The following is a 25,228-nucleotide window of genomic DNA, read 5'->3' on the forward strand; positions in this document are numbered from 1 at the left end:
TAACTCCTTATCCATAATTATATGACAATTTGCTGATGAGATATTTGGACCCAAAGTTAACATTGTTCTTATGGGGAAGAAATCCAACATGGGGAAGAAATCCAACATGGCTTCCACTAAGGAAGACTCTTAAAGTGAATTTCCTATAAAAGGGAATCTATTACCATAAGCCTCATTTAAGACCTTGGTTAAGGAGAAAATTTCAAAAAACTGTTAACTAAAATTTTTATAATTCTTATGTAGTGTACACTGTTGTTTCTTCATAATGTTGATAAAAATATAATTGATTTTATTTAATACTATTAACATTTCACTAAAAAAACATTATATTATCTTTACTGCAGCAGCAAACCTATGTACTCGTTAAATTAATATTATTTAAATTGGGAATAAATCTAACACTTTTAAGGAGATATTTTAGTGAAAATAGGCTATTATCAGGCAAATGGAAATTTGTTCAGTGTGCAGGTTTACTTTTGCGAGGCTATTTGTATATTTGTCTTTACTGGTCTGTTTGGTGATCAACTGCAATAGGTTACTTATCACACAGACAATGATCTACTGCAGTTGTATGAAAGCCGTGAAAGTCAGTCACATGTATAAGCCAGTGGTACTGCAGTAGTTACATATTGCAGGCGTCCGGTCTCAAACCATCGCATTTAATTTATGATACCGTATTATACCGTGAGCCCTATTTATCTTTATCCTTTCTCTTTAACAAACTAAGAGCTCTCCATATAGACATGATTAGTTTTTTTTATGTTTTTAATATTAATCAAATATTATGAGTGATAACTAACAACAATTTTTGAAGTAAAAAATGGGTGAGGTTCACCAATCCCAAATTTCACCAGCACCAATAGTACAGTAGACTCCCTCTTATCCCTTTTAACCGGACATCGGTTTAACCGGACTACACTCGGCAGAAATTACACCTCTTTAACCGGACAATTCTTATCTGCACATTGGTTCAACTGGATTAGATCGGTAGGAAGTGGGCTGTACTGAAACGACTGTTCTCGTGGGAAAGATTTGAGACCAGTGATCACGTGTCTAAATACAATGCTCTCCTAAATTTTAGTCAAATATTTGGGTTACATAACAAGTTTTTGGGGACGTTGGTTTAACCGGAAAACCTGTTATCCGGACTGGCCTCGGTCCCAAGGAGTCCGGATAAGAGGGAGTCTACTGTATAGTATTTAAATAAACTTTGTTTCACAAACTTGCTTTACTTTATACTTTTCTTTGAAATAGCGACCATACAAATGTGGGTATTTTAAGCCAAGTATGAATAATGGAGATGAGTGTGATGAGTGGCGCGATCTTGTAGTCTTGTTAGTGACTAACCCTGACTCTGACAAAATCCTTAGACACAGCTGTTAATTAATACCCATACAGCTAATGGCAACTAAGGGACCTACAGTTTATAGTGAAATCCGAACCACTTTTTTGCCTTTGTGTATACAAATTGGTCTAATTATCAGGATAGTACTGTGGATAGTCGTAGTACTCACTAGTGCGGACATTAATCCACTCCATGGAGCATCGCATCCACAGTGCATGCCTATAAATATCCACAATTCGTGACTTCCTAGTAGCTGGATTACAGGATGACGCCAGGACGTCACCGTCCCAGTCACCATTGGAGTTTGAGAAACGACGATCATTTAAAATTTATCTTATGTACTTGGTGAAATCTGAAGTTTGTGAATCGCTCTGTTTATTTTAACATTGGAGTTGGTAAAATTTGGGTTTGCGAAACGCTCCCAAAACAAATATTGTTCTATGATAGTTTTTTTGTGAAATAACACTTAGAAGGTGACTTATTTTTAATTTGGGTAGCTCGGTCCCAAAATAGTGTTCTTCTTAATTTTATTAAGTTAATTATATTTCATTTGGATGGCTTGAATCCCAATAAGTCCGGTTTGATGAGGGTGTAATCTACTTTTATGTAGTGTCCATGCATCTAGTAACATTTCATTTATCTGAGACTTAACCGAGTAGCTAACCAAGAGGTTTTTACCAGAATGGTTGGTATCCCCAAGACAGAATTTTTCATTTATTATGCATTTTTTATTTTTTTTTTATTATGCATTTTTTTCAGAATTAAGTGTGTGCAGTTATAAGGTTTTTGACTGCAATAAAACTACAAACCGATAGAAATCTATCAGCAACTTTGTGAAGTTTATGGAGAAAACATTATTACTGAAGGTCGAGTTCGACAGTGGGTCATCAAATTTAAAAATGGCCAAACTAACGTTCACGACGAAGAGCGAAGTGGAAGACCCAGCATTGTGACTGCCGAACTTGTAAAAAAATATCCATGCCGATGTCCGTAAAACTAAGTTCACAATAACAGAACTCTATGGGTTTTCCACAAATTTCACAAAGTTTGTTGCACGAGATCATAACCTAAAGGCTTGGTTACCAAACTGTAACCAAAGAGTCCATTAATTTTTCTTCCACACACTTCACAGTTCGCGGCATTTTCAATTAACACAGACATTTAAAACTGTCACAGTAACTCAACGGAGTACAGCAGAAACCTCTTACTAGCACAGCTAGATGCCAACTGGGCTGCATAACAAACTAACACCAAGATGGTCGTGCTAGGTCCACCCCTAGCGGATACAGACAAAAACATTACCTACTTTCTGGATAGTCCTCGTAGATTATGATAGTTTGAATGTAAGCCTCTATTTGTAGATTTATCATGTGTAAATCAAGTGAAGCTAATTTTAAAGCCCATTTCCCAGAGTTTTGTAGTGTGTGTTTTTCTTATTTGGCTTATTTTTAACCAGACAATAGAATTTATTGCTTTTCCTCTGGTTTTATAAACAGTGGGTAAGTTACTTTTAAAATAGAAAAACATATTATTCAACATCAGCATCCTGATAAAAATAAGTGTTTCAGATGATTCTAAGTAACCGGGATTAGATGGTAATAGCTACATAAACTCAGCTTAAGCATTTTAGCTATTTCATTGGCAGAACTTATTTTGATTTAGCTTATTTAATTGATTGTTTTCATTTTAGTTCAATAAGCAATATCAAATTTGTAAAAGCAAATGCATAGTTTCATTGATAAGGCGGCCATCCAACGTCCGTCCTAAACTCTTGTTTACAAAACAGTGCTATTTAAACAAATGACTGAACAGTTATATATCACAACCTACCACTTTAACAAAGGAAAATAAACACAGCTTGTCATTTTGGCAACAAACTGTTATAGGACCTTTTGACAAAGCTTATGTTTCATCCAGTAAATCATAGTAAAATTCTTATTTAATGAATGTCAGAAGGATTTAATATTTCTCCAAAAATATTTTGCCACTACCCACAATAAGTTACACCTTTCCCTTACATTAAACGTAAAAATAACAATTATAATGTAGTGTAAATGAAAGATTACAATGAACAAAAGGCCGCACTATCAACGAACCTGTGATTTTTTTTTATACAAGTATCTTTGTAAGAATGATTTATAAGATTTCAACAAGTAGGGCCTATGTCTAAAACTGAACTGAAAGTTGTCCGACAAGATCACATTAAGTGTTTGTTTAGGTTTACTATTACCTTACTGTATTTTTCTTGTATTTTAGACTAATCTGGTTCTTTAGTCTTCTGCCAATATAACTCTGCAGGATTACTAACTGATAATTTCTCTTTTATAGGTTGGTATGCTGATGGGGGCTGATAGTTTATAGAAATCACATGATTTGTGGTTTTATCCTGTCGAGTGAGTTATGGTGAGTAAATTTTTCAGAGGTATGTTAAAGAAATACCACAAAATAAAAACTTGGTTGTTATTTAGTGCCGTTTGCTAAACATGGATCTTATTATAGGTGTTCTTGAAATAAAATTTGTTTCGTACTTAAAATTGAATAATCAGTTTTGAAATTATTTTAGTAATGCTGGAATAAAAATTCCAACCATATGACCAAACCGATCAAATGTATGATTTGACATTTTTAGAGGTTTTAACAGAATGATTGGGTAAGAACCTTTACTTTGTTTGATCTTATGACCAGCCACTAATTATTTAAAAAAAGAAACAATTTTATTGTTTCATCCAAAAAATTTGACAAAAAAATGGGTTATGAGGAGCATAATATTTAACAGAAACTGCTGGGACGGTAACTAAAATTTCACTTTTTAGTTTTTACAGCCCGTTTACATTGCCCAAATGACTGCAGATGGGGTTCAAAAATACCATATACTTGTATTTTCTTCTATTGAGGTGTATTTTTGCCAGCCGGTTTGCTCGTCTGCTGCACTATCCCCACAAAATTGATTGATAATTGAGTTTTGATCTCAGTGAACCATTTATCTAAATGTGTACCCAATTTCCACTTTTGACAGTTTTATGTAGCAATATAACTATTGATTGTGTTTTTAACACAACCTACTTGTTTATATATTTTTTAAATCTTCATTATATGTTGGATGGCCTAGTTATTAAATAAGTTACTCCCTATTAAAGAAATTCTCTTGCGAAAACTCTTGTTTCATAGTGTTGAAAAAAAAGATTTGTTTCCAATGTTTGCAGTATCTCCTGATCAAATGTTTAAACGGTTTGATCAACATAACCCAGTTTTATATTTAAGTAGTTTGTAATCATAACAGGGATAGTTCTCTTGATAGTTTAGGGTTGGTAGTTTTTCTTCAAGATTCCGGCTTGGATTAAAGAACGAGATTGTAGAATGCATCCTTTTTCCCTCGGGTTTGAATGACATTTTTCAGACTATAATGTGACAATATTAAAAATTTTCTATAATAATGGGATTCATTTACAGATCGGATAGTTATAAAATAATGTTAAACCAATTAATGATGAATGTGTGTATTAATTTTGTTGTAATTTATTGCAGTGACTTGTCAAGTGCAAGTGTGAGTGGCGGAGGGTGACGTAACGTATCCTAGTGTGTTCTTGGTGTCCAATGGTGTGATTGTGTTGTGTGAACGTACGCGCACATTACTGGGGGAGAACTGAGGCGAAACCAAAACCTGCCAAATAGTCATAAGTGTCTTTAATACTAGTGTTAAGGGTTTTTTCTTTTGTTTTTTTGTTGATTACAGTAGAGTCTTGATTATATGACTTAGACCCCCGGATGCGGCCAGCGAGGAATAGTAAAAACATTTATACTTATGCGTGTGTACTACATTAATAGTTTGCCTTTTGTCAAACTTCTTCATGCTTTAAACTGTCATCACTCATAATACTTATAAAAAGAGCAAAATTCTTTCAGCAACGTAGGTTTCTTTTCTTTTGATATCATGATTCAAAAAAGAATCAGGGGAGAGGAATTGTGGGATATGCTACTGCTAAAAAAAGAATGTGCAGGTGCCTAGAGCCTGACCGGTATCTGCCAAGTATCGTCAGGGGAATAAAAGGAGTTACCTTGATGCACTACAATAATAATATACAATTATATCATACGGGAATTGTATGAGAAACAGCACCCCATCGGTCATCCACAAGCAAGATCAGATATCCAAAGATTGAATAATCGAGACTCTATTGTATTTACAATTTTCATACAGATGATTTAGCCATTGCTTATAAAATTAATTTGAACAAGGATAGAAAATGTATTACTTCTACTTGTTTCATAATATTTATTGAGCAAACATCTGACAGATATAACTTAGTGAGCGTGTTATATTAGATGTACAAGAAAATATTTCTATCAATATGTAACTCCAAAAACCCAAAATACAACTAATCAACCCTCTTAATCACTAAATTATCTCGTAACAAATGGAATGTTATTTGATCTACCCTGTGAACCCCTATTGAGTTAACAATTGCGGCAATTTTTTCTTGCTCTATTTTAAATATCACATCTTTCAGTCATTTGGTCCGAGATTCGTAATGTCCATTCTTCTGGAATATCTGGTTACTAGTTACGAACACCTTTTATAAAATTTGTTATAAAAATATTACTCTATTTTAAATATTACATAAAAAATATATATTGGTGGGTTTGTTAAGTACTAACAGTAGATCCGAGACGACAGTTTGTCATTTGTGTTTGTTGGTAGGCTATTACAACAACACGGGCCGAAGGGAGGGGTACAACAACATGCCTCCGAGAAGTGGTGGATACTACTAGGCAGCATCCAGCGCCTTCTGAGCAAACCTTGGCAGGACGAAGGCTGCTCGGTGCACGTCTGCATTGTAGTAACGCAGTTTCATCTTGTCCAGTTCATCTTCTGAGAATATCCTCAGAGGTTCCTTGAAATTTATCTCCTGTAACAACGAATCCTGTTTGTTTCTTGTTCAACATTGTTGCTGGTTATGAGAGGTTTTCAGTAAATATCATATTTGATGTTGACTTTGACTTATTTTCCTTTATTTTTCACTCTGAAAAATGGAATAATTATAGGGTCAAATTATTAGAGTGGTAAGATGTGCATGAGCACAAGGACTCTTCCCCCACCACTGTTACTTTTGTTGTTTTGTACAGACATCATGAGACAATTACCAGAGGTTTTGCCAGAGTTATCTGTATTGCAAGAGTGGATTTTTTTAAAGCTACGATTATTGAAGAAAGGTTGCAAAAAAGCTTTTGGAGCTCATGGTCCTTTCTCACAAATTAGTTGATTGACATTAGTTCCCTGGGAAGAGTAAGGACAACACTTCCTTTGAAAAAGGAAGGACAAACTTTTTGTCACGTTTGTGTTTTTACAGGGTTAGTAAATAGTCTGGAGACCCCCTGTTAATTTTTTAACAGCCCATACTAGAAAAACTAAACTCGGCACACAACTTTATAGCATGTTATGAAGTACTTTTTGGGCATAACCGCCACTTGGTGTATATCCCCAAATGGGGGTTTTGGGGGGGAAACTAAAAAATTTCAAATGACAAGATCCACCGAGTGACCCTTCATTTTGAAGGTCCTGGTAAAAGAAAACCAACAACGCAAACTAGATGTCTCTATCTCAATCCAATAAAAAATGGCAGCCAATTGAAATTCTCAGAAGTGAAATTTAACTTGCAGCTATTTTAAGTCTGAAAACCCCCTGTAAATTTTGTAATGACTCACACTAGATAAATTTCTCCCAAAATCCCCCATTTTGGGGATCTACACCAAGTGGTGGTTATGCCCAAAAAGTACTTAATAACATACCCGGTCATAAATGTGTGCAGAGTTTAATTTATTTAGTGTGAGTCGTTACAACATTTACAGGGGGTTTTCAGACTTAAAAAGCTACAAGTTAAATTTCACTTCTGAGAATTTCAATTGGCTGCCATTTTTTATTGGATTGAGATAGAGACCTCTAGTTTGCGTTGTTGGTTTTCTTTTACCAGGACCTTCAAAATGAAGAGTCACTCGGTGGATCTTGTCATTTGAAATTTTTTAGCTTCCCCCAAAACCCCCATTTTGGGGATATACACAAGTGGTGGTTATGCCCAAAAAGTACTTCATAACATGCTATAAAGTTGTGCCGAGTTTAGTTTTTCTAGTATGGGCTGTTAAAAAATTAACAGGGGGTCTCCAAACTATTTACTAACCCTATATATATATATATATATATAAACACAAACGTGACAAAAAGGTTGTCCTTCCTTTTTCAAAGGAAGTGTTGTCCTTACTCTTCCCAGGGAACTAATGTCAATCAACTAGGGATTATTTGTGAGAAAGGACCATGAGCTCCAAAAGCTTTTTTGCAACTTTTCTTCAATATTCCCAAAATCCCCCATTTTGGGGATGTACACCAAGTGGTGGTTATGTCCAATAAGTACTTAATAACATACCATAAACGTGTGCAGAGTTTAATTTATCTAGTATGAGTCGTTACAAAATTTACAGGGGGTCTCCAGACTTAAATAGCTGCAAGCTGCAAGCTAAATTTAACTAAAAATAGGTATTTACCTTCGTCTACAGCTCAATCTGTTGTAACTTGAGTTACGGCCGTTTCGGCATTATAATGCCATCTGAAACGGCCGTAACTCAAGTTACAACAGATTGAGCTGTAGACGAAGGTAAATACCTATTTTTAATTAATATCACAGCTCAGGGGCTAAAAATAGATTTTAATAAATTTAACTTCTGAGAATTTTAATTGGCTACCATTTTTTATTGGATTGAGATAGAGACCTCTAGTTTGCGTTGTTGGTTTTCTTTTACCAGGACCTTCGAAATGAAGAGTCACTCGGTGGATCTTGTCATTTGAAATTTTTTAGTTTCCCCCAAAAACCCCCATTTTGGGGATATACAAATGGCGGTTATGCCCAAAAAGTACTTCATAACATGCTATAAAGTTGTGCCGAGTTTGGTTTTTCTAGTATGGGCCATTAAAAATTAACAGGGGGTCTCCAGACTTTTTACTAACCCTTTGTATATATATCACAAATATAACTTAAATAAACAATTAATTCTTTTTAGTTAATTCTAGTACTTATGTTTTCCTGAACATAATTAATATTTATCATCCCGTCTCTACTTGAGTTACACAAGATGGTTGTAACACAAATTCAAATTGGATAGTAGCCCAGTCCTGATCCTTGTGCTTGGAATATCTACTACGAAAAGGCTTGACTGTTAGGAACCACTTATACAATCTTCAAGGGCAAATTTATATAAGATTAAAGTTACGATGTATATTCAAATTGGTTAGTAGCCCAGTCCGGATCCTTGCACTTGGATTATCTACTACAAAAAGGCTTGACTGTTAGGAACCACTTCTACAATCCCCAAGGGCAAATTTATATAAGATTCTATAGTCCATGGTATGTTGTGCAACTGTTCCATTCGGTGTTCATATACAGTAGCAGAGCACGTATGTAAAGTTGCTATGGCCTACCTTATCCAGACTGCCCATAACATATCCTATCTGGCCAGTAGGGTAGGTGGGGACTGAGGTGTAAGCGTAGGCAGCTCGAGGAAACACCTGACGACAGTGTGAGAATGTACGACACACATGGTCCAGCCCAGCCCACACTGTACCAGCCTGGCTGCAGACGACGCCACCTGGCCGCAGGGCCTCGCACATCAGCTCAAAGTAGCTCTTCTGGAAGAGCGAGACGGCTGGTCCTGTGTTGAACAACTTGGGTTTTACATCTGAACGGACTTTCTTTACCTCCCAAATTATAGGTTCAAACCTGAGGAAAGTCGTCCTTTAAGATTACATGAAACTGGACCCAACTATCTTTGACCGTTGAGTTTTTCAACTTATCTTTTTCAAGCTATCTTACAAATACTTTTAAACCATTTTTGTGTGGTCATGTGCGGCTGCACTTTTTGAACGTGCCTAAGGCCAGATCTGGACTGAAGTCACGTGTACACCCAGCAAATGGCAGAAGCATTGTTGAACATCTACTTTACGGACTACAGAAAAAATGTAACAGAAAAGTATTTACCAACAGGGTCTGAAGAATCAGTTATGATAACATCAAAAGCGTTGCGGTGCTCAGCCATAAACTTGAAACCGTCACCAACATGGACGCTCAGCTTGGGATGAGACAAGCCGCAACTCATGAACGGAAGATGTTGGCGCGATGTTTTCAACACAGCCTCATCAATTTCCACCTGAGAGATAGCCTCCACAGCTGGATGTTTGGCTACTTCCCTAGCCACTCCTCCATCCCCCCCTCCGACGATCAGAACCTGTGGTCAATGGTACAGCATTTATTAGTTTGGAAAAAACGAGTAATGTAGAAACAAGATGTAGTTGGGAAGCTGTCCAGACTTCTTAGAAATTATTTTTTTGAATAAAAAGCTAAACTAGCCTAACCTAATATGTTTTTGCTTTCGTCATCCAAGAATATTGACATACAATAGACTTCCTCTTATCCGGACTCCTCGGGACCGAGACCAGTCCGGATAACGGGTTTCCGGTTAAACCGACGTCCCCAAAAACTCGTTAAACCAGACCGTTTAAATGCATACTGTATACAGTATTTGACTTAAATTTAGGAGAGCGTTGTATTTAGACACGTGATTACTAGTCTCAAATCTTTCCAACGAGAACGTCGTTTCAGTACCGCCCACTTCCTGCCGATCTACTCCGGTTATCCCGATGTGCTGATAAAAATTGTCCGATTAAAGAGATGTCATTTCTGCCGAGTGTAGTCCAGTTAAACCGATGTCCGGTTAAAAGGTGTATGGTTAAGAGGGAGTCTGCTGTATTGGTATTGACAAAGCCTTCATAGTAGCAGTAACCTCAATAGTTGGAAAGTTTCCTTTAATGCCAGTTGTTATAGTAAAAATAATTAGAACTGCGTACTAAATGGGTAAATACCAAAGATCACATAAGACCAATAGATGGAGCAAACATTAAAGCAGGTGAAGCCAGGTCCGCCATCTTACTGTAAGTTAGATGCGCTAGATGTCGATGAAAACGGCACCAAAACTCAATGTTCCGCTTCAAAATAACTCGGCATTTAGCCTACTTAGACTAAAGGTAAATTGTTGAAACTTCGTATGAATTATATCAATAAGTCTAGGACACTATTGGTTCTAATTAAAAGCTTAAAAGTTAATATTTTCTATTTTAAATCTTCAAATAAAGTCGGTACTTTTAAATGAGTTTTAAAATATGACATGAAAAAGTTCGTCGGCTGCTACTTTTTTTATTTTTTGGTCAGGTAAGTTAAAAAAAGGTGGATTTTGTAGCTAAAGAGTTGAATTTGTTGTATCATTTTTTTTTATTTTTAGCTGGTGTAGTTTAATTTAGGTTGTTTTTAAATTGTAATATATGGGGCTACCCGCCGCACCGCGTAGCGTCATGCGGACAGATTCTGCCTACAACCTCACTTGTAATACAGTTTAAATACTCAAGTTTGGAGCTATACAGAAAGTTTACTAAAATAATTAGAAAAACACGGAGTACATATAAATGTTCTTCGTTTTATTTTTTGTATTCATCTAAAAATTAATATTTTTTAGCTCTAAAAAAAATTAATATGCCAGTCAAAATATAAAGGAGAATTGTATAAAGAGTTTCAGAAACTATATTGTGACTTTGAAAATGCGTACATTGTAAACCAAACGCCAGAACTTTATCAAACTTTAATACGATATAGATACATATAATAAATTAATTTGTGGCTTTTCAGAATTTTTCTTTTGCCCAAAAAGTTTTTGTTGTTAATTATGTAAACTAACCTTTTCTAAGAAACGGTTAACGCTAGAAAACAAATTACATAAAAGCGTACTTTGAAGGTCATTGTGTAAATAATAAAAAAATTTATAGTATAAAGGCGTATTGTCACGGATATCTTTGATATAAACTAACATTTAATTAGTTGCACCCGCTATTAGGGCTCAACACAGCTGGCAGCCGCCATCTTAGTGAAGATTGGTGAAAAATACTCGCTTCACGTTGTGGCCAACATGCTCCATCTATTGGTCTTGTGTGATTATTCGTAAATACCAGCAACTACGCTTTCTCAACCCAAAGAGTAAAATAACCATATCTTTACTAAGTTACAAAGTTAAGCCCAACAAAAACTGCTAAAAGATGTACCTTATATGTGGTGGAACCTGGTAATCCAGCTCAGAAAAACTAGACTTGGGCGATAGGTAAACCAGTGCTGTTTTTGGAGTTGATCGACAGTTAGATCTAGTTATGACTGAGCTAGTTGTCTCCCAAACCCAGAAACGGTACCTTAGGCAGACGTTTTGAATTTCTCTCAGTCAGGTTAGGTGTAAAACTAATAACGTCATCTGTCAGTATGAGAGTATGGTGGGCGAAGAACTGTATTAAAAGGGGGGGAACTGTTGACGGGTGGGTTCTTTACGAGTTGCACCTCAAATTAGACTTGAATGAAATTATATTTTGAACGATCCCTGAAGAGTGAAGATAATCCGGATGATTGAGCTAATCTAAAATAATAATCCAATTAAGGCCTAAAAGAAATACCTTTTTTGGGTTGGGATGACTACAAAGGGGCAAGAACGAGATCATCTCCTGGTACGAGAACTCATCAGCCTCCGTGCACTGTATGATGCCATCCAGAATTAATGCTTTCCCATGATTCTTTCTGCAATACAAAGTACTTTACTTACTTTAACTAGGCCTACTGTATGATAATTAATTATTAACAAGTTCATAAAATATATCTTTTACTACAATTTTATAATAGGCTAGTGTAGTTTTGAAAAAGACTTTTAGGGACTATTTGACCATCGTTTTAGGAAAATACAAAAAAATATCTTATTCAAATCTCAGTGAGAGAGATTAGGCTCTTGTTTAGGTTGTAAAAACTTTGAGGTTCTTAACTTTGCACCAACATTTATTCACAATACAGTTGAAAAATACTTTTAAGTGTGTGTATAAACTTTACACAAGCCATCATTGACTCAAACAGATTCAAAACCTTGGTTGAGGCAGTTTTTCAGTTTTATTGCTTTTGGTGGATTCATTTTTTGCTTGTTTCTACACCAGTAGCCTATTGAATTTTTCCATGAAGTAAATGCAAACACTTATAAGGTTAAGCTGTCCAAAACAATTGACAAGGTTAAGTTAGCGGAGTTAAGTTAGAGTTTAATCAAAACTCCATTCAGGAAAAGTTTTTTTCCAGATCGCAGATATCGCTAATGCTAATAGGATTTTATGGAAGTTTTAAGGAAAGTTAAAATTCAACGACCTTAAATAATAAATTTGACAGTAAATAATTGAGCGGAGCGAGCGAAGCTCTTATAAATTTGATAGTAACTTGTAGTGTTCTCCATGAAATATAACATCTTATTGTATGGTAAAAACAGTAAATGTTCAGGTAGAATGATTCCGTTACTAAGCATTTTACTCACAAATTGGGAGTTTGAGATGGATACAAAAAAATCTCTAAAATAATTTGCCAGCCTTGAATAGGCCTAATAACTTAGTTCGGTTAAATAACAAAATTTTACTTTGAAGTAATAGGAATTATGTTAAATAAACATATATAGCCTAACAAATCAATAAGATTAAATACAGTAGGCTTACTAATTAAATATCACATAACAAAATTGTTTGAAATATATCTACGCTATATTTACTTTTAAAACACGGATACTTGCGTTTCAAGGACCATGACATCTTGATATTGGGACTTCTCAGAATGCAGTACTTTTTCTACTTGAAGAGAAAGGCACATGCCTGGCCAAAGGTCACTTAACTCACTAAACCATCCAGTTTTCAGAGAGTTCATTCCTCAAGGTGTCTATAACATGATAAAAAAATATATTATTGGCATAATAACAACTTAAATGTTTAGTCTTTAGATTAAATTAGGCTATAGGCCTAACAGAAAAAGAAAATAATGGCTAGAGGAAAATGTCAAACTGCGTTTTACTTATGAATTGAGGCAACTGTTCAGTTCTGCAGAGAACCTGCGATATATAAACAGATGAATAAATGTTATTATCAATACTCATCCGATTCAATATATCGTTCCTAAGTATATGTTTTCTTCAATATCTTAAACATCAAATTAAGTTATGATTTGTTTACGATTTTATTGATATTTAATCAATAAAAAGAATTATATATCCTTAAATCACAAAAAAAAAAATAATATTTAATTATAAATACCTATAAAAAACAACTTAAGCCACAAACTAGATAAACGAACTAAAGCCTTTGATTTTGCTTTTTTTACGAGTACAAAATTTGTTCTTTTAGAAAATTAAAGCAGTTTTCAATACTTTTAATGTGATAACTTACCTAACACTGCATAGGGATTATAAAATTGATTGTTTCCTCCATTTTTAGTCGTAATTACTTAGGATGTAATTAATTTAAGGATAAAATAAACACAAAAAGCAGGTACTTACTGTTTCTTCACTGTGCTACGCTGACATCAATTGAAAATATTGATTAATAATCAATATTTTTATCTACAAGTTATCAATTATAAAATGAAATTGTCATAACCTAACCTAACTAACCAAACTTGCTTATAATGAAAAAATCGAATGAAGGTTTATTAATCGAATTGATAGTTTTAATCGAGGCTGCACTTTAGTTTACGTCCTGGACATTTACTCACATATGTAAGTTTACTGCAGTTTGGTTAAGGTTAGGTTTAGTTTCGAACAGTTTCATTTTATAATCAGCTGGTAGTTAATGTATAATGCATAATAGTATGTAGGACCTAAACTAAAGTGCAACCTCAATGGATTTTAGCGTAGCCCAGTTAAGAAACTTAAACCCAAAATTTTTTTTAATGTTTTTGTTTTTATTTATTTATTATGTGGTTTTAAAAAATCGATGCAATATTTATATCGAATCGGATACATATTGATATGTATCGTTATTCATCTGAAAATATATCGCAGGTTCTCTGCGGAACTGTACCCAAGACAACTTCCATTAGACCACCAGATTTACTATAAACATAGAATTATGCTGCACAACAACATTTCAATCAATCAAGCTATGCTGGTCAAAGACAAAGACTTCATGACGTATCAATGGATATTTGCTTGATGGGAGGTACAAGTTACGTATGTTTTAAATCAGGGAGAAATACAATTAACGAATTAACTATTAGGTTGAGGTGCATGATTCAAAACTAGGCTTAAATAATTAGTTTTGTGTAGCCTAGGCCTAGGGAAGATATGTAACTGCCTCTTTGAGGCATAAGATTTAAATGATAAATTTATACTGTCCAATACATTAAAATTAATAATCGGATTGATGGATATCTACATAATATGATGATTTTTGATTTAATTGGTTACACTGCATTTTAACAAATTACTTTTCATCAAAAAGAGCCGAAGTACAGGCCTATTTGATTTTTTTTTTATTTTACATGCAAAATCTATACAGTTTCGAAGTCCCACCTTTTTTACAATGCAAACACATAACTGAACTTAATGATTGTCTTACCATAAAATGTACAGTCAATTTTCTCAAATGCTACCAATCAAACTAACCTGTTATTCCAACCAACCAAACAAGTTTGAGAGACCGACAGCAGTCGACACTCGCGCGTGCTGCAGACGAAGCCAATGAACTCCTGACTCTGACTCCAACTCAGCTGACTACGGACAGTTCATAAGCTAAAGAATGGCGGGGAAAAAGTTTGATGACGTAGCCTACAAATGAAACGTTGCCAACTCATCCAGCACCAACTTCTGAGAGTAAAAAGAGCATTAATTGTCTGACTATTATCATAGATAAAACATACTCCCTTGTGTTGGTTAGTCTATGCTATTATGCTGTTAGAAGATACTATAAAATTCCAATTATTGTCTATGCATTGTAAACTTCATTAACTAGGGAAGATTGGGTTTAAAATATAAAATTATTTATCAATAACCCCATTAGACAGTGCAACACATAACAATAAAACCAAGGTTGCGTTATGGGTCTAATAAATACCAAACACACATAATCCAAACTATTTTCATTTCTAATTCCGTTCACTAATAGTTAATGTAGTCCGTTGATAACCACAATTTTTATATTACATGAGCATCCTGAGTCCTGACTTTTTTGTCACATTATCATTTATTATAAATGTATTATAATATATTTTTATTATGCATTATTATAAAATGTAGCCTCCATTGGCTTCATATTGATCTCTAAAGAGGTTGAAAAACAATCCCAGGCTCGTGCCTAGCGTCATAGGAGGACAAAAAAGAAATAATAATAATTTATCTCTTGGCGGTTGATCTAAATCGTTTCTTTATTGATTTTCAATTTGTTCACCACAATTCTTATTTTAGGAACTCAGTTCGAGGACCATAGATCGTGCCAGCAAAGTTGGATTAAGAGTCCAGCAATTTTGACCTTTTCTATCTCGGCCGTGTTATCAGTTGAACTTTTACCAACCCGTTTAAACACTAGGTTGTCTGTTCCAGATTGTGGCTAAACATTAAACAAGAGGCTGTTACTCTCAATTTGTGCGTCTGAATTGTTCTTGAAAATACCAATCGCATACGAATTTTAATTAATATTTTAAAAGTTAGTTACAACAGTAATAGTTATTTTTAGTAAATTTGGCTTGGCTAATGCATTTGTAATATGTGTTAATCTGGCTAAATAAATGAGTTATTAAGAATGCTGGAAGAGAAGTAATAAACTTCTCGTTCTCGTCTAATCTTGTGTTGTCGTGCGTAATTCCTATCATCCATGTACTTACTTGTTTAAACGCTGCAAATTATTTAATTAGTTCTATATAGTTTCTTGAATATCTGAAAATATTTAATCAACTAACAACTAACTATACAACCTCAACTAAGTTTAACTGAAACACTGATTAATTAACTAATTACTTATCAACTAACTACAAGAACTATACTCAATTAATTAATGGCACATGTTTGGTTTATTACATTTTTACTTTCAGCGAATGATAGCAAATTATTTTTAAAAATTTAATAAAAACACGACCATTGATTGACTTTGGATTATGCAGATGAAGTAGATTCTTCGTCACACTGTAAATATAGGAAGCTAAGGGTCATCTTTATTTTTAAATCGCTTGAGCGCATTGTAGCCTAAATGTTACTTTTTAGTTTTATGCTATATTTTGCAATGCATGTTTTAATCTTTCTTTGCTGCGTATAAAACAAAATAACAATTACTGTTTTAGCTTACACATAAAATAGTTCTTTTTGTTGTTATAGGTAATAATTCAAAAGTTAGTATCAAAAGGATTGCGGACCCACATTCGAGCGTTGTATACATAACATGACTTGATATTTTCTTCTCGACTTCCGTTTGCAATATCACTATAATGACGATAAATCAATAATGGAGTCTATTTTATAATGGATTTATATCTATATGAATCTGACGCTACGCAACATTTAGCGTAAAACAAATTAATGGACCGATTGATTGTTGCTGGGATGGGAAACAAACGAGCAATTCATGAAACTTTTTTTTCTTATTTTATACCGTTGTTCTTATTATCAAACTACAACAGAAGGTTCTATCGGTTCTTAACAAAAATTATTCCCATTTTTTCACTTTACAATACTCTTTTTCCAGTTCTATCAATATCAGCTAACTTTGGTTAAAAATGCAAATAAAATGTCAAAACTTAAATTGGTTTCAATATAGCAGCCTATTGCATCGTATTACAGACAAGGGAATAAATAGATCTCATTTAAATTTAACTTAAGATTCAAGATTTAATTTTAGGGGTTACTAATCCCTTGTCTGTGATTGTACTGTATAACTGGACAAAGTCCACGCCACTTAATTCCTTATACATAGGACATATATAAAACATATGGGAAGAAAAGAAACAGGTGATTTGTTTCTGTACCAATTGGCCTTGTGAATCAATAATTTCAGGTTCATTGTCATCACCTGTAGCCGCGAGAAAATGACCTTCATCCTCCAAGAAATCACAGATGATTGCTATCATCAATAGAACGGTATCAGCAGTGACGTCATCAAGGCCATCCACGGGACCACGGCCTTCTTGGTTTTGTGTCCGCTGGCCATCTTCAGTTGTGAATCAGTGATGGAAACTTCAGCGGCATTGTTGTCTCGTGCATTTTGTCTATTATTCTTAGGTGAGCTGAACTATTTCTATCTTAAAAATTAAACATTTAACTGTAAGCATTGTATTATCCAGCTTCAGCTTACATCATTGTTCTTGGAAATATTCTCAACGAAATTATTTATTTATGAAGTTGGTATTTCAGGTCAACAGATAAGCTATTGTTTGCAAACTTGTGTTATCTATTAAACAAGCTATTCTCTGTTTATATGTTTGCCTTCAATTTTTATTGCGTAGTTGAATAGAATGAACCATCCATCAATATATTTAAATAGACTATATACAATATGGTCAAATAAAAGTGTTGTTCTCTTTTTTGTTATATCTATCTGCATTTCCACAGTTCATTTATTTTTATAAAGAATAGTTAAAAATACCACCCTGGCACCTGTATTGTAATAAACTGTATTTCAAGCTTTCAACAAAAAGTGGATACTTAAACTATTTTTTTATTATGATATATGTATAATTCTTTGGCATGAGTTAGTCATTGAAGATGTACTGTATTTAGTATTTTATAATGAGTTTCTTAAAAGACAATTTACTGAACCAAGAATAAATACTTTTTGTATTGTTTTACACTTAATTTCAATGCAAGGTTGTAAAAGAATAATTCTTAATTATTAAGGGAATGATTAGTACCTATATTTGTTTCTAGGTAACTATCTACTATCTAACTATCTAACTATGTAACTATCTAGCAAGGATTATTTAATTAAAAATGCATAACCAAATAAACTGGGATCAGAAATCTCGTTTCTCTACAAAAGTTTAATTAACTGATTTTAGATTTCACAAGATCAAATTTTACACAGAATAATGTTTTCTCCACACTTCAGGCGTACAGTCCATAGATTGTTGATTCATGAGTTTTGTAATTTGTTTTGTGTATTGTGAACTGAACTGTCTCTTTTTCCCCTATGGAGAACATAGTAGCCTACTAATGAACCTTTGTAGTTGCATAGTCAAATCACGTGACATGGATGGTTTTCTGTCATGGGTAGAAATTAGATAAATGGTTAAAACTGGTTTTACCAGAAGGAAAGCCACAAGAATGTTTTCACACACTTCACACCAAATATGTTATGATACCATAATCAAACAATAACTTGAAATGTTCAACTTTTTCTAATACTTAGTCTATTTAAAAAAAATGTAGATACAAAACCGATACATGGAAAAAGCTAGCTTTTTGATTTCTAGTACAGTTTTAGAACCTCGATAGTTTGACACTTTGTTTATTGTTTGTTGACTTAAGGGATGTCGAACTATCGAAATTTCGAACTATAGGGAGTAAATGGAGTTTAATATACAGGAGAGAAAAAACACAGGTATTTTATAGAAATCACCCAATTTTATTAAATACTAAAAAGCTTAACAATTTCACTGTTCATTAGTTAAGTCTCAAGTCAACAATAAATGACAAATTATTAACAGCTCAGCCCGTGTCGAACTACAAGGAGTGTCGAACTATTATATCGAGTGTCAAACTATCAAGTGTCGAACTATCGAAGGTTTACTGCACCTATATAAACTGGGAGAATGGGATACAATATGTGTGTTCTAATTAAAAAATGTACACGTGACTGTAATTATAAATTTTACACTTGGAAATTATCTCACCGCCATTAAAATTAGAGATAGACATATCTTTTCTTTTTATAATTACTCGTGAAAGAAATTAGGTTGTAAACTGATGTGCAGATAAACCGTGAAGTTTGGAAAAGCATAAACATAATGACTTCAATTTCTCGAATTTGCATAGTGTGATACTTTAAAAATAAATAACATATACTTTAAAAATAATAACAAACTAAAATATATAAATGTTTTACAGTTACAAGGAAAGAATTCAAGTAGCAAATTCAATGAGTTCAATATTGACCTACACCTTTAACTAAAAATCAAATAGAAAAAAAACCCACCTTTTAAAATATTATTACCAATTAACCCTTTGAGTTTCACTGATTAGGCCATTTTATAATTTTCATCATTTTTAGGCCATTTTCACTACATCCTACCTTTTGACTGCAACTCACATAAAAATACACTCACCTCTTCATCCAATACTCAAGTAATCCACCACAATTTTAGAAGCTCTGCACCATAGACTAACCAACACAAGTAGACTTCTCATCCCATTAAAAACCTGAAGCTTGTTTTTCATGTCTATAGTTCATGTTGGTGACACTAATTTATAATTATTGTCCCTGTCTAGTGGTGGGCAGCAGAAGTATTGACGATGGCTGTATCAAGTGCCTCTGTGAAGCTATCAATGAGGCCCCGATCTGTAACTACCAGGTGGGCTGCCACGATGGAGTCTGTGGACCCTACGCCATCACTATGCCATACTGGGTAGATGGTGGTCGGCCTACTGTGGGACTTGAGGATCGCAACGTGCCATCTAGTAAGTTATGGTACATGTGATTTACCTATACATATCCAGGGCAAGCAAGCTCACTTCCTCTCCTCTCCTTCTCAGACAGTTCTCATTTATGCTCTACCAGCGCTACGACTAGACTGGAGGCAACTCAGACAGATCACAGGAATGACCACGGGTCATGACTTCCTGAAGAAGCACCTGACTTATTTCACTTGAGGATTCATTATGGAAACACATAGGAACCCTGGGCTGCAAACATGATGCTCCCCAGTAGTTTTAAATTAATGTAATTGATGGATGGATTTTATTTTTAGTGGAACATTTCACAAAACACAAAACTAATAACTAATTTTTAAAATGTGTTTTTTTGGGCTATATGCCAGTTAGCCCAAATAGAAAGTTGGGCCTAGGCACACAGCATGCAGGAAATGTGGGCGGTCTAAGGAGGCTACATTAAGAACTGCACAGCTATGAATGAGCTAAGGAGAAAGCACTCTTGGAACCATGAGGAAAAAAATGGCTACAGATGGGAAGTCTTCTTTAGTATCCAATAGTCACTGGTAGTACTTAGAGTCAGTACTTTATATAGTTGTAATCAAAGAATAACAATTTTTCCATAAGGGAACAGCAACCTTACCATTCTTACATTTCCTATCCTTATACAAACAAATGCATTTACTTCTGCTGATGACTGTATCTATCTATATATTAATAGGCAAGCATGTTTCTTTAAAACCTTTTTTCTCAGGTCGTGTGCATCGCAGAGAAAATCTACGCATACTGTTGGAAAGATATTTTCCTGTAGATGTGCAGAATGCCTCTAAAAATTAAAATAGGCTAACAAATAAGCACAAAAAATTAATTTGAAAACTTCAAAAAATTAACATGGAGCATATGGGTTGCCATGATGGTGACGAAATAACAACAAAATGTAAACAGAAAATCAAAACAAATGGAAGAAATTCAAATCACATGTGTTATTTACAGTGTGGGGAGAAAATAGAGAAGTCTGTACATTAATTATTTTTGGTCGAGTTTCGACCACAGGACGACCACTAGTAATAGTTAAACTGTAACAGTCACAGAATTGGCTGAGATTTCCTGATCTATGGTACAGGTACATGAGGTAATATTAGGTTATACCGACAAACTTACCCACAAAATTTTTGTTATTTTCAAATATTTTTTTTTAGATGATTAAGATAAGCTTTATTGAATCTCTTAATCCCTTGATTTATCTTACATTCATTATTATAAGAATGTAACAAATTTGTCAACTGTAATATGATCTCTATAGTATATCCAAAGTACCAAATTTTAATAATTACCGGGGCTGTTAATGAGTGAAAATTTAAAAACGTACGTTTTCAGCAAAAGCACTTTGCAAATTCTTTTCCCCTTTTTTCAAAACTTTTATTATTATTTTTATTTCATTAACATTTGAAGTTTCATAAAATGTCCATGGTAACGCAATATCTTTGGTAGTTTCTTTTTAAAAGAGCATCTTTAGTGGAAAAACACAAAATCCTGTCACGACCATAACGGACGTTTAAATGAATATTAAAAATAGTTAATATTATTTTTATAACTATGTTTTGCTATAAACTTATTTACTTTTATGACCATTATACAATAAATAGGTCACTGAGCTTTTGGTATATTTGGTCTTTCTAGAAAAAAATAAAAAAACTCAAAAAATTGAAAAAAGCCAATAAAATCTTTTTAAGTTTGTATAACTCCGAAAAAACTTACCTGAGACCCGAAAAATCGTTATGTTTGTATAGAGGTGTGCTTCTTTTGTGTATAAAACATTGAAATATGACAATATTTTAATTTTTGAAATTTTTATGATAGAAATCATAAACGTGATGGTCAGGGACAAGCGGTACGGTCGTGAATTGTCTGGAATAATCTAAATCGTTCTAAACAATCCTTCAATTATCATGTTAGTTATAATAAAAATATGTGTTTCAATTGAACTTAACTGTTCAATTTACAATTATATTAAAGTTATTGTCACGACCAAACACACTATAATCCATAAGGCTGGATTGGTCGTGAAAAAACCCGCGATGGTCGTGAAACTTTGGTCGTGAAATTACGTGTAATTTGGCTCTGTTCTGGCGGTAGCCCTGCACCTCATGTTCGAGGATACAAAGTGGACTTCTAGGTTAATCTAGCAATTGAAATATCTTATAAACAAAAATTAACACCATGTCTACTTCATCGAATGACTACGTACGGTCATGGACACACCAAAATTACAAAAAACACAATCTTTCCTTTATTAATCTTGTAATTCCTCCTTTCAACTCAAAACGACCGGCACTACAATCCTGACGTACACCCCGAACTAGTCTCTAAAACCAACTGACTCCATCGACGCCAGGCTTGCCACTGTCGTGCTCCAAAGTTGAAAATTTTTCCCAAATGGTCGTGACGCCAAATCGAGGGACAGACTTATTTTGTCATGGTAGTCAGTTTGTAATGACAATAAAATTATAATATGCTCCTTTTTTGTAAGTTTAATAACCATTGATGATATAAAAATATGGCTTTATATATTTCGGCATGAATAATTAGTCTAAAAACAGTGTGAAAGTTGGAAAATTCACCCTAGGGACACGTCATGGTCGTGAATTTCGAGACTTTAAAAATACGAAAAAAATACCTAGAACCTATTTAAAACCAAATAAATGTGTGTAACATGTTGCCCCCGTCCCAAAAAATATTAAAACACATAATAATAAACTACAAATCCAGTATCTACGAAGTAAAAGGCCAGGGACATGAAAACGTACGTTTTTAAATTTTCACTCTAATATGTTTTCTTTTTGAAAACATATTAACATGATGCCTACTGGCCTCTCTCCTACTGCTCTTCTTAGTAGCTACTAACTATTCTTTAGCCTTGAGTCACCTGGTAGTGAATTTGTTTTTGTAGTTTGATATTTTTCAGCATATGAAAAATGCTCAAACGACGTGACTTGCGCAGAGGCTACAATACGCGGCTACATGAATAAATTTCACCAGGTTAGTTCTTAGTTCTGTGAGTTGTGTCATTTTACAATAGAATATTTACATGTGTATATTTCCTAATTTATTTATTTATCATTTTTGGACATGAAACGCACGTTACAACCGGCTTTTACGCTCCTTTCACACTATATGGTTGCGACTACCAGGTTAAAAACAGAACGATTTTTGCTGTTACTTTGCTTTTTTTACACATTACACGGTTTCCGAAAGTACGGCCGAGATGAATGTGTTAACATTGTAACAATAAGCATAACCATGCCCAATCGACAGGTCAGATTCTCAATGATAAACATTACAACAGCTGATTTATTTGCACTGGCTGGTAGGCTCCCGCTTCATTAAAAACCGTGTAGTATGAAAGCTTTTACGTTAAACTAAATGCGCCCCTGACGAACGGTCACGGTGTGTTAGCTACTGTACCTGGTTTAGTGGCAGAGAATGGCTGCAAGACAGCACGGGTTTCTGCCATACCCATATAGTGTGAAAGTTCTCATACTTTTTTTTAACTACTAAAATCCTTGAGTACCACATCCCTTACTGTATAGGAGATAATTTTCTTCAAAAAAAAAAAAAAAAAAAAAAAAAAAACTGATAAGAGACTGTTTTTATAATTTCCAACTTAAATAACACATATATGCTATTTATTTAATTTTTTGATTTAGATGTTTATGCTTATCTGAATGCATACTGTCTGAAATTCAGGTCTTCCTTGCTGCCGAATACGGTTGCATTTTTCAGCACCAACTCAATATACAAGACCCAGGTACTTAGACAGTGCATAAAAGACTCTAACGACATTTACGATTCTGCAGCCGGATTCAGCAGGCATAATTGGCAGCTAGGGAAACCCACCATAAAGTTAAATATGAATGAAGAGCTAATGAAGTATACAAGAAGGATATTTTAAGACGGTATTAAGCAGGTATAGGAGACAGTGAAGTTGAAGACTTCATTACTGACCGTAGGTACAGTACTGTGGGAAATGATGGTCTCAAATAGGGAGATGTGTAAGGCATGCATCCAATGTAGTTGTTCTTATTTTATATTGATCACCTATTATGTAACATTGTATGGTTCCAATTTAATTATCTTTTTTAAATAATGTTTCTTGCAGGACTGTAACCAAGATGGGTCTGAAGACTGTTTCGACTACGCTGCAGTGCATTTTCATGGAGGTTACAACTGCAATCAACCATTGAGAGAACCGGTTAGGAGAGCTCTGGATAACTGTTTGAGACGTTTAGGGGCTTATCCACAACCAGGACCGGGTGAACTACCCGGACAACAGTATCCACCGGTACAACCGGAGCGTCCACAAACACCGGATCTACCGATACAACCAGAGTTTCCACGACAACCGGAACTACCTGTACAACCGGAATTTCCAATACAACCATCACAACCGGAATCAACCACCTACCCTTCAATAGACATCCGGTTTGGCGAAAACAAATAGAATGGTCATATTCAAGGGGTTTTTGCTCTCATGTCACACTAATCTATGAAAAAATTAGTGGTGAATTAAAGTTCATTATTGTGATTTATTTTTTAGACTAGGCTTAGGCTGAGAAAGACGTTTTTATATTTGTGTGTTCTTAGTAGTAGATCAATAAATTGTGACACTCCCTTTGTAACAATTTAAAGGTTTTCTTAGTATTATTTGATGCCGTTAAATGTTGGAAAATAATATGAAATAAAGAATCATGATGAAGCCAAAGGGGAAACACTAAAAATAAATTAGTTCATCAATTATTTTATCCTGTTTCAAAATCTATATTATTATATATTTAAAATTATAATCTTAGATTCCTTAGTTCTTGTGCATACGTTCTTACTAATTAATTAATCATTTATTGGTATAGATATACCTCAACATACACCACCATAATCATCCAACTCATACCCGGATCTTTATCAGTGAATAAGAAACTCTAGCGATTCAATATCGGTGGTGCTCTGTCACTACCTGAAACCTTTTCCCTCATTCCGCATGCAACATCACACAAGTAGTTCTCCCGCGTCTATTAAAAAAAAATGTAAAGAAAAAGAAAAAATTATTATTAAAAAAATTATTATTATTAAAAAATTAAAAAATTATTGAAGCGTTGTTGTGCGCCTAATGGTTACGGAGAAAATTCCAAAAAATTGTAAATTTAAAATCCCCATGTTATTCTTATGGAGAATAAGTCAACTGTTGTAGTTTGCTTGTTTATGAACATATTTTGATCGAATTTGGAAAATACTTTAGTTTCTTACTAAACTATTAACATAAAAAAAAAACTCTTTTACCCTCTCTGTTGCAGCAAACCTAAGTACTCGTTAAACTAATTCTATAAATAGGAAATA

General features: G+C 34.1%; 2 protein-coding genes across 4 annotated transcripts; one reads left to right on the plus strand and one right to left on the minus strand.

The window, feature by feature from the left end:
• Positions 1-5,598: 5,598 nt before the first annotated feature.
• On the minus strand, positions 5,599-14,972 carry LOC128991145 (spermidine synthase). Of its 3 annotated transcripts, none has more exons than XM_054413908.1 (6): positions 14,873-14,972; positions 13,010-13,152; positions 11,871-11,991; positions 9,367-9,613; positions 8,811-9,040; positions 5,599-6,252 (listed from the first exon to the last, which is right to left on the minus strand). In XM_054413908.1, exons 2-6 carry the CDS (start codon positions 13,138-13,140, stop codon positions 6,112-6,114), a joined length of 870 nt encoding a protein of 289 aa, XP_054269883.1. In that variant the 5' UTR covers positions 13,141-13,152; positions 14,873-14,972; the 3' UTR covers positions 5,599-6,111. The 3 variants fall into 3 exon arrangements, with proteins under 3 accessions (XP_054269883.1, XP_054269884.1, XP_054269885.1); XM_054413909.1 differs by having other exon boundaries at positions 14,826-14,889; XM_054413910.1 differs by lacking the exon at positions 14,873-14,972 and having other exon boundaries at positions 12,989-13,103.
• A 2,408-nt stretch (positions 14,973-17,380) lies between these two features.
• LOC128988947 (invertebrate-type lysozyme 3-like) lies at positions 17,381-24,639 on the plus strand. The gene is made up of 4 exons (XM_054410740.1): positions 17,381-17,473; positions 19,679-19,867; positions 22,803-22,876; positions 23,997-24,639. The coding sequence occupies exons 1-4, from the start codon at positions 17,422-17,424 to the stop codon at positions 24,336-24,338; spliced, it is 657 nt and encodes a 218-aa protein (XP_054266715.1). The 5' UTR covers positions 17,381-17,421; the 3' UTR covers positions 24,339-24,639.
• The last annotated feature ends 589 nt before the right edge of the window (positions 24,640-25,228 follow it).

The sequence above is a fragment of the Macrosteles quadrilineatus genome, unplaced genomic scaffold (genome assembly GCF_028750875.1).
Source record: "Macrosteles quadrilineatus isolate MER2022 unplaced genomic scaffold, UCM_ALF_1.0 Scaffold_3__2_contigs__length_128488019, whole genome shotgun sequence".
Classification (NCBI taxonomy): domain Eukaryota; kingdom Metazoa; phylum Arthropoda; class Insecta; order Hemiptera; family Cicadellidae; genus Macrosteles; species Macrosteles quadrilineatus.